The sequence below is a fragment of the Protomyctophum parallelum genome (assembly GCF_964188405.1).
Source record: "Protomyctophum parallelum genome assembly, chromosome: 23".
Lineage (NCBI taxonomy): Eukaryota > Metazoa > Chordata > Actinopteri > Myctophiformes > Myctophidae > Protomyctophum > Protomyctophum parallelum.
The window spans coordinates 32,124,667-32,140,404 of NC_139715.1; the positions used below are offsets into that span (position 1 = coordinate 32,124,667).

The following is a 15,738-nucleotide window of genomic DNA, read 5'->3' on the forward strand; positions in this document are numbered from 1 at the left end:
TGTGTGTGTGTGTGTGTGTGTGTGTGTGTGTGTGCGTGTGTGTGTGTGTGTGTGTGTGTGTGCGTGCCTCCTCCTCGGCGAACAGCTCCTCGGTGTCGCTGAACCAGAGCCTCCGATTGGATCCTGGCACGTCTGCGGCCGACAGGAAGTCCACCACGCCAGGCATCAGCAGAGCTTCCGATTGGTCAATGGCGCTGAAAACATATATGCAATGTTTCTGATTGGTCAATGAAACTGTTGCCAATTTAGTGGATTTGTCACTATTTTTAGCTACTTTCCCCCCCCCTAACGACTTAATTAGTGAAAAGAGGCTATATTCCAAAGCCCCCTCGGGTGCATTGGGTACCGGTAATAAGGTTTTTGTTCAGCTGGTCATTTTTAAAGTCGTTCTCAAGTGAAAAATAAAGGTTTTGGAATTATTCTTATTTTTTGTAGGTTTTCTAATCTCAATTGCACCCAAAAAACATGAACCTTTAACATTCAGTAGATTTTCTGTGATCTGGGGTTTTCTGGCTCAAACAGGTGCTCTGATTTGCCGGCAGTAAGTGACATCACTTACTGCAAATCCCATATATGTCAATGGGATTTGCCAGCAGATGTCACTGTTTTCACTGTGTTGCCTGTTTTCATTGTAGCTCAAAAGGCCCAAAAAAACCCAAAGAAAACTTCAGACCACAGAAAATCCACTGAATGTTCAAAGTTCAGGTTTTTTGGGTGTAATTGAGGTCATAAAACCTAAAAGAAAAAAGAAAAAGAAAAAGAAATTAAAATGAATGTCATAAAACCTTTAAAGTCGTTCTCAAGTTAAAAAAAAGGGTGGGCAGTCTGGGCACCCCCATGGTCTAATGCAGGGGTGGGCAACTGGCGGCCCGGGGGCCACATGCGGCCCCCACCTTCACTTAATGCGGCCCGCATGTTAATATCAGAATACTGATATAGTATTGATTTCAGCTGTTACAATCTAACATTAAATGACTAGTACTTAATAGTATTAAAATGTTAAGACTTTTTGTGTCCAATGTAGTTATGTTAACAGTTTATAAAGTTAACATAACTATAACTAAATGCATTTGAAATTCAATATAAAGGTTACTTTTCAGGTTTCCAATTAAAAAAATAGTAAAATAAATAAATCAGGTATTCAATTCAAACATTTCAAATATAGCAAAAATAGCTGATCTACAAGCTCAAATTGCGACACGTTTTGAGCTTGTAGATCGGCTATTTTTGCTATGACAGTAATATGCACTGTGGCCCCTCTGGAGTGAGTGTGGACATATATTGGCCCTCGCCACCCCTGACCTATTGGGTCAACGGTCTTGAAACACACCGACACTGAATCGAAGAGTTGACCCGATATCAAATAAAACACCGACATGTTGAGTGTTAATTAACGCTCACCTGATCTTGGCGTGGGCCCTGGAGCTGGTCACCATGACCACAAACAGTTCACCTTTGACCTCCGGCAGGTCGTCGTAGTAACAGGCCTCCCCCGTGGCCTGCTGGAGGGCAGCCTGATGCATGCTGGGACGGCCCACCGGGTCACTGGAGGACTGGGAGTCTGGGACCACCTGACACGTTCACACACGGGGGTCAAAGGCCAATTACATAATGTTTTTTGGGAGTCCTTGACTTCAGTGTTGTTTTCGTCGACTGAAACTAAGACGAAAAATATTCGTCGACTACCTTTTTTCACTGACAATTTACAATTTACAATTTAGGCATTTAGCAGACGCTCTTAATCCAGAGCGACTTACATTTAAGCAAGAACAAAAGCATGGGAATACATCACATCACAAAGTATTTATCATGAAACATGCGTAAGCTAAGAAAGTAACAGTGGAATATCTATATAATGAAACTATACATACACTATACATATAAACTATACATATTCACTACTATGCTATACATATGTACTATGGCGTGCTGTGACTATATACAATACAATTATAGTGCTGTCTACATAACATGCTATAAGTCTGTATCAAATGCAATATCTAAGTCTACAGAAATGCTATCTAAGGGGTTAGGGTAAGTGCTATGGGCCATGATGGAGTCTGAAAAGGTGGGTTTTCAGACTACGGCGGAAGATTGGGAGTGATGCTGCAGTTCTGACTGCAATGGGAAGTGCATTCCACTGCAGTCAGAACTGCAGCATCACTCCCAATCTTCCGCCGTAGCCTGAAAACCCACCCACTGACGAAAGTAAATGAATACTAAGCCATGATGACTAAAACTAAGACTAAATACATTGACCATTTCGTCAACAAATAAAAAATAGACTAAAATGTTAGGAAGGGACTAGTGGACAAGAGATCGAGTATACGTCATTTTACACTTGCTTGCATGCTGAAAATAGCCGATCTACAAGCTATTTTCAGCAAGTGTCAAATCAGTCATTACGACGGTATCAAGGCCCGCAAAAACACATTTTAGTCGACTAAATCAACTGTAGATTTAGTCGACTAAAATCTCATGATATTTAGTCGACTAAAACTAGACACTAAAACATTCCAGGTGACTAAAATGTGACTAAAACTAAATAAAAACTATTCCAGAGACTATGACTAAAACTAAAATAAAGATTTGCTGCCAAAAACAAACACTGATTGACGTGAAAACGTTTGAGAGCGACACAGAAACATGATAAATGGTAAATGGTAAATGGTGCATTTATATAGCGCCTTTATCCAAGGCGCTTTACAGAGATTGTGCATTACATTCACCCATTCATACACATTCATACACCGATGGCAGCGGTAACCATGCAAGGCACCAACTAGCACATCGGGAGCAATTAGGGGTTCAGTGTCTTGCTCAAGGACACTTCGACAGTAACTCTGGGGGAGCCCGGGTTCGAACTGGCAACCTTACGGTTACCATCCAGGCACTCTACCCCTGAGCCACCGCCGGGTGGGTAAAGTGTCAGGATTTAGAAGGCCTTCGTAGAATGGCCCTGGTGAAGTTTACTGACCTGGTAGGTGTGGTGACCGCACGGAACGTCGTTCTTAAAGGGCCTCAGAGCGCTGAGGAACTCTGGAGGAACTCTGTTCACGGACAGGTTCTGTTGGAACACAGATTGTGCATTACATTCACCCATTCACACACACCAATGCCGGAGGAAACCATGCAAGGCACCAACCAGCACATCAGGAGCAATTTGGGGTTCAGTGTCTTGCTCAAGGACACTTCGACATGTAGACAGGAGAAGCCGGGATTCGAACCGCCGACCCACGGATCATTGGACGACCTGCTCTACCTCCTGAGCCACAGTCGCCCTACCCACACACACACACCCACACACCCGGGCCCTTTCTGAAACCAGTCCCTTGACTTGAAGTGCCCTCGGGAGGTTCCCTCGTCAGGAAGTGCCCCTCCAGCTGAATCAAGTTCCCTTGATTAGGGTGCTGGGTATAAAAAACTGTTACACTCGCCCTCCTTGTGCAGAAACAGGAAACAGACACCATTCGTTGCCATGGTTACCATCATGCAATTGTGTTACCTGTTACATTTCATGTAACATTTATTTCATTTATAGTTTTTCACGGTGGGGTAAATAAAGAGCCCTTAATTGTGAACATCAGTTGGAGCGATTGTTTAGGAGGAGTTTATTTATCATTTATTTGTGGTGGTATACTTCCATTTGTAGGTGGCGGTTTCCATGCGGACAGAGAGCAGGGCTGCACAAGGCAATGGAGTCTAGATCGGCACAGACTCGCTTCTTGAGGGCTTCATAAGCCACTTCCACTCAAGGGCAGGCTGCTTGGTTTCGGACGACACTTAATATGGCGCAGCCTCGCGTGAACGCACATATCGAGGGCAAGTGTGTAGGGAGAGTGGCGAGGAGCTGGTTTCAGAAAGGGGGCCACACACACACGCACACACACACACACACACACACACACACACACACACACACACACACACACACACACACGCACACACACACACACACACACACACACACCCACCCTGTCTGTGAGCTGCAGCAGAACGTGCAGGTAGAGTTTGTAGAAGAAGCAGAGGACCAGGGTCTGGCGGTACGCCGCTCTGCCGCCGTGCACCGTGGGAGAAACACGCACGTCCTGCCGGAGGAGGCCACACCCCTCAGCCAGGAGCTCCTCCCCCCAGCGCCTGCAGAATGAGCCACGTGCGTGTTAGGTTTACTGCATGGATATAGTCTCAGAGCGCAGAGCCATAGGAGTAGAGACAGAGTTAACTTGTCTCAGAGCGCAGAGCCATAGGAGTAGAGACAGAGTTAACTTGTCTCAGAGCGCAGAGCCATAGGAGTAGAGACAGAGTTAACTTGTCTCAGAGCGCAGAGCCATAGGAGTAGAGACAGAGTTAACTTGTCTCAGAGCGCAGAGCCATAGGAGTAGAGACAGAGTTAAAACCCATTCTGACCTGAGATCAGGTTCTACAAATGTCTTTGGGAACCATGCACTGTCCTTTAGACGACGTACCGTCCTCGCAGAGCGCGACACGTGCCGGTGGCTCTGAGCAGCGTGGCTCCCGTTCCTCCGTAGTAGATGTTCAGACGTTCCACCTGGTCGGAGTCTTCTCTGACCTTCACCACCATGCCCGAGTTCACGTAGGAGAAGGACAGCTCTCTCCTCTGAGCCTGGCGGAACGACCACACAAACTCCCACTGTACAAACGCACACACACACACACACACACACGCACGCACGCACGCACGCACGCACGCACACACACACACACACACACACACACACACACATAAAACCCGATCAAGAGGCGATCAAGAACTAACATAGATAGAACAATAGACTATAGATTTTTATGAAAAACAAGCTCGGCAGATTGAAAGAGGATACCCTCACAAAAACATGCAGTAACTGCCTCCCCCTGGCCAGCCGGGGCGCCTGATGGAGGGGAAAGGAACTGGTCTCTATACTGCCTCCCCCTGGCCAGCCGGGGCGCCTGATGGAGGGGAAAGGAACTGGTCACTATAAACTGCCTCCCCCTGGCCAGCCGGGGCGCCTGATGGAGGGGAAAGGAACTGGTTGGAATAACGTGTTCCTTCCACGCGCTACGTCCAACCAGGGAAACTCCCCCCTGTCAGGTGTAAAGGAGCAACTTGGACACTCAGGCATGAAGGAAGCATGAGTTCAAGTCCGTTGCTCTCCCCTTGTCCCCCATATATGGGGACTAGGTTGGTCTCCCCTTGTCCCCCATATATGGGGACTAGGTTGGTCTCCCCTTGTCCCCCATATATGGGGACTAGGTTGGTCTCCCCTTGTCCCCCATATATGGGGACTAGGTTGGTCTCCCCTTGTCCCCCATATATGGGGACTAGGTTGGTGGAGGGTGTGTAGAGCCCAGGATCACATCACAGGATGATTGACACGGGGGTGAAAAATGGGTTACAAAATCGTGGGACAAAAAATATAAATTATTTAAAAAAAAAGAAAGAGGATAATTCAAGCTTGTACTACAGCTGCAATGTTGGTGAGTTTAACGTTGTTTAAGACAAGCAGATCACAAACCAAAAATGATGAATAGGAAGTGGATGGAGCTTGTTGCAACTCTAGATCCAACCCATTATAAAAAAATCTAGAGTTGCAAATTGCGGCTAGGGAAAAATAAACCTTGTTAAAACTCTGCCCAACTGTGTTGCCTTGCCATCTTTGATGTGTATATATATATACACATACTACCCTCATATCTATAATATCTGATCTGAGGTCTGCTGTACTCACAGCGGTAGTGTATGGGATGTGTACGGACACCAGGACCTCGTCTGATCTCAGAACAGTTTTACCAAAGTCGACGTAGAACTCCTCGTTCAGCGGGAGGGTCCTCAGTCCGGCGTCTGCACAGAACGACGTGGAGCGTTATTAAATATAATAGGATGGAAGAACGACATGCCAGATGTACAGAGATAAATGACATGCCAGATGTACAGAGATAAAACTACCACTCTATAGAGCGTCGCAGTCCCTCCCCCTTTCAGAACGACGAGTGGCCCAGGAAATAAATCCCAATGCATTTCTCCCATAGGCTTTTCTTAAGATGTAATCGTTGTCTTCCTTTCAATAAAGTATTCCTTTGCCTAAAGAATGCTGAGATCTACAGGCTCATAGCACGGCACAGAGTGCCGCGCTACGAGCCTGTAGGTCTGCTATTTCTGAAAGATCGTGAAAATGTAGTGCAAATCTTTGAATATATATTCTTTCAGAGAGAACGTTTTTAACTCAAATCTTTGCTTCTGGGGGGGGGGGGGGGGGGGTCCCTGAAACAACATATTTTCAGATGGGGGTCGGCGGCTGATTACATAATAATCTTTGGGGGTCCTTGACATGAAATATTGAGCACCACTGATACAGAAAACATGGCGTTTTTCAGAAGATTGTCATGATTTAGATTAGAAGACATTTTTTTTTTAAATTTCGACGAAGTATCTGAGGTGGTTCTCGTACCTGTAGAAGCTACGTTCAGAGTACAGCGCAGCGCTGCTAGAACACTGCTCAGGTCGTACTTGGGATTGGCACTGACGATGTTCCCTCCAACCGTCTGTGGATGGAAGAACACAGTTTATGGGCACAGCATGTATATCTAGGCCAGGGTGTTCAGGGTGTTAATGAACAGACATACAGCCATGTTGCGTATCTGCGTTGAGGCCAGGGTGTTCAGGGTGTTACTCAGTGGCGTCAACTCCGGGGGTGCACAGGAGCAGAAGAACCCACTGGCAAAATAATAACACAACACAACGGCTCTTTTAAGAGCTAATAGCAGCCAGCCGCAGCGCAAATATGCGTGGCTGCACCCACTGCCGTTATAGGAACCTTCCGCCACTGGTGTTAATGAACAGACATACAGCCATGTTGCGTATCTGCGTTGAGGCCAGCGTGTTCAGGGTGTTCAGCAGGGCTGTGAATCCTCTGGTTTTCTCCTCTGGTTCCTCCGTCACCACTCTCTCCATCTCCTCCTTCAGCTGACTCAACGTGCACGCCGCTCCCACGCTCACACCTGCCGCACGCACACACGCACGCACACACACACACACCCACACACAAAGGATGGTCGCAGTGATGTTGCATAATACAAAGATAACGATAAAGGTTAAAGAAAGCTTTATTGGCCCAGGCCGTAGCGTAACGGTCTGGGCACCGGACTGGTGATCCAGTCGCGGTGTGCCGCGGGTTCGACTCCCGGACCCGACACGGCCTTTACCGCATGTCATCCCCCCATCTCTCTCCCGTTTCCTGTCAGCCTACTATCTGTCCCTTAAAAAATCAATAAAAGGCGTAAGCCGCAAAAAAATATCTTAAAAAAAAAAAAAAAAAAAAAAGAAAGCTTTATCGTCCATTCAATCTGGCATCATATGGAAATCCGATTTGTCTTTGGCACAGTACTGGCCGTCAGTATACAACGATAACAACATAACACACAAATACATTAAAATGCTATATAAAATTTATTCCCATAAAGCAGCAACACTGATCACCAGATCCAGCTATTTAGACATGTTCTTATTTAAAATGTCCACTGCAGTTCATGGCGCACAAACGACGTCTGTTTTTGCAAATGGCACTCTAAAGCCTGATGGACTGGTGAGAGGTCAAATCCAAGTCATTGTAAATGTCCATATATATACTTAGGTATATGGACTGGCTGGCTGGCATTTAAATACCTAAAGTGGTTAATTGATACATTAACTTAAATTTTGGGTGGTTAATAGATGAATTCATTTAAATCTTGAGTGGTAAGGAAAGGAAAGGAAAGGTACTATGTTTACCCAGGGTAACTGGACTAAGGAAAGGAAAGGTACTATGTTTACCCAGGGTAACTGGACTAAGGAAAGGAAAGGTACCATGTTTACCCAGGGTAACTGGACTAAGGAAAGGAAAGGTACTATGTTTACCCAGGGTAGCTGGACTAAGGAAAGGAAAGGTACTATGTTTACCCAGGGTAACTGGACTAAGGAAAGGAAAGGTACTATGTTTACCCAGGGTAACTGGACTAAGGAAAGGAAAGGTACTATGTTTACCCAGGGTAACTGGACTAAGGAAAGGAAAGGTACTATGTTTACCCAGGGTAACTGGACTAAGGAAAGGAAAGGTACCATGTTTACCCAGGGTAACTGGACTAAGGAAAGGAAAGGTACTATGTTTACCCAGGGTAACTGGACTAAGGAAAGGAAAGGTACTATGTTTACCCAGGGTAACTGGACTAAGGAAAGGAAAGGTACCATGTTTACCCAGGGTAACTGGACTAAGGAAAGGAAAGGTACTATGTTTACCCAGGGTAACTGGACTAAAGCTCAAGAACTTGTTTACAGCCAGGCCCTGCTCATAGAACATTTCATGGTAGGGGTTCAATGCCTTGCTCAAGGGCACTTCAGCAGTGGTAATTTCAACGTGCCGGTCCGGGGATACGAACTAGCGACCTTCCGATATCAAGACCGCTCCGCAAACCGTTCGGCCACCGCTGCCCCTAATAGATGAATTAATTAAAATCTTGAGTGGTTAATAGATGAATTAATTTAAATCTTGAGTGGTTAATAGATTAATTAATTTAGATCTTGAGTGGTTAATAGATTAATTAATTTAAACAAACAGACAGACAGACAGGAAACCAACCAGTGTTGCTCCAGGTCAGAGTTCGTAGCTCAGAGATTCTTCCAGCATAAATGATCACATCGTGACGCTCTCCTTTTAACATCTGTGGACCTACAGACAGACAGACAGACAGACAGACATGCAGGCAGGCAGACAGACATGCAGACATGCAGGCAGGCAGGCAGACAGACATGCAGACATGCAGGCAGGCAGACATGCAGGCAGGCAGACATGCAGGCAGGCAGACATGCAGGCAGGCAGACATGCAGGCAGGCAGGCAGGCAGGCAGGCAGGCAGGCAGGCAGGCAGGCAGGCAGGCAGGCAGGCAGACAGGCAGACAGACAGACAGACAGACATTCTGATTTCAGTAGCAGTTTCTGTATTGACCTGTATACTTTATTTTGAACTGTACCCATTCTACAAAGTGAATACAGAATCAATCAATCAATCAATCAATCAATCAATCACCTGTAGTAGTGTTCCCCACCACCAGGGGGGCGTGCGGGTGTTGAGCTTTCAGCTGCAGCAGGTGAGACATTTCAACGGGAGAGAAGAGCCTCACTCGGTCTCCTTGGAACTCCATCGACAGCTTCTCCATCATCTGCAGACATACATTACCTTCATCTACTGTATATAATACAACATATAAACTATATAAACAGCTTCTCCATCATCTGCAGACATACATTAACTTCATCTACTGTATATATATACAACACATTAACTATATAAACAGCTTCTCCATCATCTGCAGACATACATTAACTTCATCTACTGTATATATATACAACATATTAACTATATAAACAGCTTCTCCATCATCTGCAGACATACATTAACTTCATCTACTGTATATATATACAACATATTAACTATATAAACAGCTTCTCCATCATCTGCAGACATACATTAACTTCATCTACTGTATATATACAACATATAAACTATATAAACAGCTTCTCCATCATCTGCAGACATACATTAACTTCATCTACTGTATATATATACAACATATTAACTATATAAACAGCTTCTCCATCATCTGCAGACATACATTAACTTCATCTACTGTATATATATACAACATATTAACTATATAAACAGCTTCTCCATCATCTGCAGACATACATTAACTTCATCTACTGTATATATATACAACATATTAACTATATAAACAGCTTCTCCATCATCTGCAGACATACATTAACTTCATCTACTGTATATATATATACAACACATTAACTATATAAACAGCTTCTCCATCATCTGCAGACATACATTAACTTCATCTACTGTATATATATACAACATATTAACTATATAAACAGCTTCTCCATCATCTGCAGACATACATTAACTTCATCTACTGTATATATATACAACATATTAACTATATAAACAGCTTCTCCATCATCTGCAGACATACATTAACTTCATCTACTGTATATATATACAACACATAAACTATATAAACAGCTTCTCCATCATCTGCAGACATACATTAACTTCATCTACTGTATATATATACAACACATTAACTATATAAACAGCTTCTCCATCATCTGCAGACATACATTAACTTCATCTACTGTATATATATACAACACATTAACTATATAAACAGCTTCTCCATCATCTGCAGACATACATTAACTTCATCTACTGTATATATATACAACACATTAACTATATAAACAGCTTCTCCATCATCTGCAGACATACATTACCTTCATCTACTGTATATATACAACACATTAACTATATAAACAGCTTCTCCATCATCTGCAGACATACATTAACTTCATCTACTGTACATATATACAACACATTAACTATATAAACAGCTTCTCCATCATCTGCAGACATACATTACCTTCATCTATACTGTATATATATATACAACACATTAACTATATAAACAGCTTCTCCATCATCTGCAGACATACATTACCTTCATCTACTGTATATATATATACAACACATTAACTATATAAACAGCTTCTCCATCATCTGCAGACATACATTACCTTCATCTACTGTATATATACAACACATTAACTATATAAACAGCTTCTCCATCATCTGCAGACATACATTAACTTAATCTACTGTATATATGTATATACAACATATAAACTATATAAACAGCTTCTCCATCATCTGCAGACATACATTAACTTCATCTACTGTACATATATACAACACATTAACTATATAAACAGCTTCTCCATCATCTGCAGACATACATTACCTTCATCTACTGTATATAACACATTAACTATATAAACAGCTTCTCCATCATCTGCAGACATACATTACCTTCATCTACTGTACATATATACAACACATTAACTATATAAACAGCTTCTCCATCATCTGCAGACATACATTACCTTCATCTACTGTATATAATACAACACATTAACTATATAAACAGCTTCTCCATCATCTGCAGACATACATTAACTTCATCTACTGTATATATTATATACAACACATTAACTATATAAACAGCTTCTCCATCATCTGCAGACATACATTAACTTCATCTACTGTATATATTATATACAACACATTAACTAAACAGCTTCTCCATCATCTGCAGACATACATTACCTTCATCTACTGTATATATAATATATACAACATATAAACTATATAAACAGCTTCTCCATCATCTGCAGACATACATTACCTTCATCTACTGTATATATATACAACACATTAACTATATAAACAGCTTCTCCATCATCTGCAGACATACATTACCTTCATCTACTGTATATATATATACAACATATAAACTATATAAACAGCTTCTCCATCATCTGCAGACATACATTACCTTCATCTACTGTATATATATACAACACATTAACTATATAAACAGCTTCTCCATCATCTGCAGACATACATTACCTTCATCTACTGTATATATATATACAACATATAAACTATATAAACAGCTTCTCCATCATCTGCAGACATACATTAACTTCATCTACTGTATATATATATACAACACATTAACTATATAAACAGCTTCTCCATCATCTGCAGACATACATTACCTTCATCTACTGTATTTATATACAACACATTAACTATATAAACAGCTTCTCCATCATCTGCAGACATACATTACCTTCATCTACTGTATATATATACAACATATAAACTATATAAACAGCTTCTCCATCATCTGCAGACATACATTACCTTCATCTACTGTATATAATACAACATATAAACTATATAAACAGCTTCTCCATCATCTGCAGACATACATTACCTTCATCTACTGTATATATATACAACACATTAACTATATAAACAGCTTCTCCATCATCTGCAGACATACATTAACTTCATCTACTGTATATATATACAACATATAAACTATATAAACAGCTTCTCCATCATCTGCAGACATACATTAACTTCATCTACTGTATTTATATACAACACATTAACTATATAAACAGCTTCTCCATCATCTGCAGACATACATTAACTTCATCTACTGTATTTATATACAACACATTAACTATATAAACAGCTTCTCCATCATCTGCAGACATACATTACCTTCATCTACTGTATATATATACAACACATTAACTATATAAACAGCTTCTCCATCATCTGCAGACATACATTAACTTCATCTACTGTATATATATACAACACATTAACTATATAAACAGCTTCTCCATCATCTGCAGACATACATTACCTTCATCTACTGTATATATATACAACACATAAACTATATAAACAGCTTCTCCATCATCTGCAGACATACATTAACTTCATCTAATGTATATATATACAACATATAAACTATATAAACAGCTTCTCCATCATCTGCAGACATACATTACCTTCATCTACTGTATTTATATACAACACATTAACTATATAAACAGCTTCTCCATCATCTGCAGACATACATTACCTTCATCTACTGTATATATATATACAACATATAAACTATATAAACAGCTTCTCCATCATCTGCAGACATACATTACCTTCATCTACTGTATATACAACATATAAACTATACAAGTAAGACGCGCAAACGCGTGAAGCGAACGCAGCTCGTGTGTGTGTGTGTGTGTGTGTGTGTGTGCTACAGCTGCGCCCTGTGTGTGTGTGTGTGTGTGTGTGTGTGTGCTACAGCTGCGCCCTCTGGTGGCGGGCGGGTGGTGTAACAGCGTGACACCTATGCGTGACACACACACACACAGACACTCAGCCCTTGCTGTCATAGTAAGTGGCTCACTGCGTTCGCAATAAACAGCTTCTCCATCATCTGCAGACATACATTACCTTCATCTACTGTATATACAACATATAAACTATATAAACAGCTTCTCCATCATCTGCAGACATACATTACCTTCATCTACTGTATATACAACATATAAACTATATAAACAGCTTCTCCATCATCTGCAGACATACATTACCTTCATCTACTGTATATATATATACAACACATTAACTATATAAACAGCTTCTCCATCATCTGCAGACATACATTACCTTCATCTACTGTATATATATATACAACACATTAACTATATAAACAGCTTCTCCATCATCTGCAGACATACATTACCTTAATCTACTGTTTATATACAACACATTAACTATATAAACAGATTCTCCATCATCTGCAGACATACATTACCTTCATCTACTGTATATATATATACAACACATTAGCTATATGTGACGCGTTGTAGAGCTTGTAGATCTTGTAGATCAGCTATTTTCAGCATGCAACCAAGTGTAAAATGACTTATACTGGATCTCTTGTCCACTAGTCCCTTCCTAACATTTTAGTCTAGTTTTTATTTGTTGACGAAATTGTCAGTATATTTAGTCTTAGTTTTAGTCACCGTAGATAGTTTTCATTTAGTTTCCATTTAGTTTTCGTCAGTGGAAAAAGGTAGTCGACGGACATTTTTCGTTTTAGTTTTAGTCGACGAAAACATCACTGCTCAGAACACCCACTTGGGTCTGAGTTTGAACTCAGGTGGTGGGCTGAGGGTGTTCCACTACAAAGACTATTCTGTTCAAACTGTCCTTTGTCTCGGCTGCTATTCAGCTGCTGAACAGAAGATAGCACTTTATTCTTGCCTCTTTGCACACTAATGCACCTTAGCTGACTTTGCTACTATTGAATGTCATTCATTCTCTGTCTCTAGTGCCCTGTTCTTAGTTTTTAGTCTTAGTGTTTTGAATGTTGTTTGTCGTGTGTATGTTTGAGTGGTGCAACCACTCCTAGATCCAGCAACGTCCGTGTACCTGTGTACCTGTATGTATGTATGTTCTTATATTCAATTTAGTTCTCTGCCATTGTTCTATCATTTTAACTACTTGTGTTTTATTGTATTTTATTTTTGTGTCCTGCCCTGTGAAGCACTTTGAGCTGCATTTATGTATGAAAGGTGCTATACAAATAAAGTTTATTATTATTATTATTATGTATGTATAAGTGAGCATGAGTATGTTACATATTTATACCAGTAGGGGGCACCAGAGATACAGAGAAGAAATTGGAACGATACAGAGAAGAATACAAATTGGAACGATACAGAGAACCAATAGACGGGAGTTGCACCACTCGGTTCACACTGGTGTGATTTTTTACTATTATCTGGCTGCAAACCAATTTCCCGCAAGGGACAATGAAGCTGACCTTGAACCTTGATATTACACGGCTTGGTTGAATGCTTGATTCTGATTGATTTTTTTTATCATTTAGCCTACATTACAATATGTTGACCTCTGAGGTGGTCGTTAGCAGTTTCAACCTGCATTAATTCATATTATTCAGTTAATGAAGTGAATTAAATGGCGACGGTGACACAGTAATAATAATAATAATAATAATGACGGTGACACAGTACACCCAGATATACGCCACAACTTATACGCAACGACTTTTTGTCGCGTCTTGTCTCGTATATCTGGGTGTTCTGAGAGTGACCATGTGACTGACCATGAGATGAGGAGGAAAGATGAGATGCTGAGATGGATCCATCTGAAACACACACACACACACACACACACACACACACACACACACACACACACCGAGTTACATATAGTTAATAGCATAGATTTATATCAAAAGGGGCTAGAGGACTCGCCCACGCTGCTGGCCAATGGAGAGAGACGTCGCTACGTAGCGGCCATTTTACTGGGGTGCCGCATAACGTTGTGTCTATGGGGCATGACGTTGTGTCTATGGGGCAGCATAACGTTGTCTATGGGGCATGTACTTTTTTTTAAACCGGCATAACTTGTTCAATTATTGTCAACCGTTTGGTTTGTAAAAACATTACAGACGTCTTTTATATGATGTTCATGTAAAAAATAACATGAAGCTGATATTAAAGCATCCTGGATCATTATAGACAGTTATCAGTGTTTTGGTTTGAGCTGCCATAGAACATAGTGTACTGTAGCAAGATGGCCGCCGGGTGAACTATGTCAGAGACTCATACTGTAATGTAGCAAGATGGCCGCCAGAGACTCCGCCTTGAGCCTTCATATACGTCTATGATTAATAGTTATAGTGTCTTACATCAGCTTGTAGACTGCATTGTGCCATTCCATTCTCCACACAGCACCCTCCAGTGGCAGCTCCATTCTGACAGCACTGAGAGGACTATTGTTTAAAACAGTTATTATCAATTTATCATTTATATAAACATCTCATTCATTTATATATGAAAACCTGCTAAACCTGTCGGTCAGCCTGTCAGTCACGCCTGTGGACATACGCCCCATATATGGCCAATACAGAATGTATTCCATAAGTTGATCCGACCTCATCTGACTTCATCTGACCTCATCAAACCCTGTACACCCAAGGCACTGTCCCCCCACTGCCACCCTTAGATCTCCATATATGGAGCTGACCTGTTCTGACATCCCATATGTTGATCTGACCTCATCAAACCCTGTACACTCAAGACACGCTGCATAATTCATACAGTACAGAATTCATTCCATATGTTGATCTGACCCCCCTCCCCCCCCATGCCAAAGACACGCTGCATATACAGTACAGAATTCATTCCATATGTTGATCTGACCCCCCCCATGCCAAAGACACACTGTATATACA

The 15,738-nt window shown here is 41.5% G+C and overlaps 1 protein-coding gene across 1 annotated transcript in view; it reads right to left on the reverse strand.

The window, feature by feature from the left end:
* aox5 (aldehyde oxidase 5) overlaps positions 1–15,738 on the reverse strand; it is a gene marked incomplete at its 5' end in the record, with an annotated part of 50,297 nt that overhangs the window by 26,730 nt on the left and 7,829 nt on the right. Inside the window, 12 exons of the mRNA XM_083758492.1 lie at positions 68–194; positions 1,402–1,571; positions 2,978–3,067; positions 3,975–4,137; positions 4,467–4,651; positions 5,727–5,839; positions 6,447–6,540; positions 6,845–6,996; positions 8,610–8,699; positions 9,057–9,189; positions 14,605–14,646; positions 15,193–15,267. Coding sequence (XP_083614618.1) covers positions 68–194; positions 1,402–1,571; positions 2,978–3,067; positions 3,975–4,137; positions 4,467–4,651; positions 5,727–5,839; positions 6,447–6,540; positions 6,845–6,996; positions 8,610–8,699; positions 9,057–9,189; positions 14,605–14,646; positions 15,193–15,267 — 1,434 coding nt within the window. The remainder of the gene's footprint in view (positions 1–67; positions 195–1,401; positions 1,572–2,977; positions 3,068–3,974; positions 4,138–4,466; positions 4,652–5,726; positions 5,840–6,446; positions 6,541–6,844; positions 6,997–8,609; positions 8,700–9,056; positions 9,190–14,604; positions 14,647–15,192; positions 15,268–15,738) is intronic.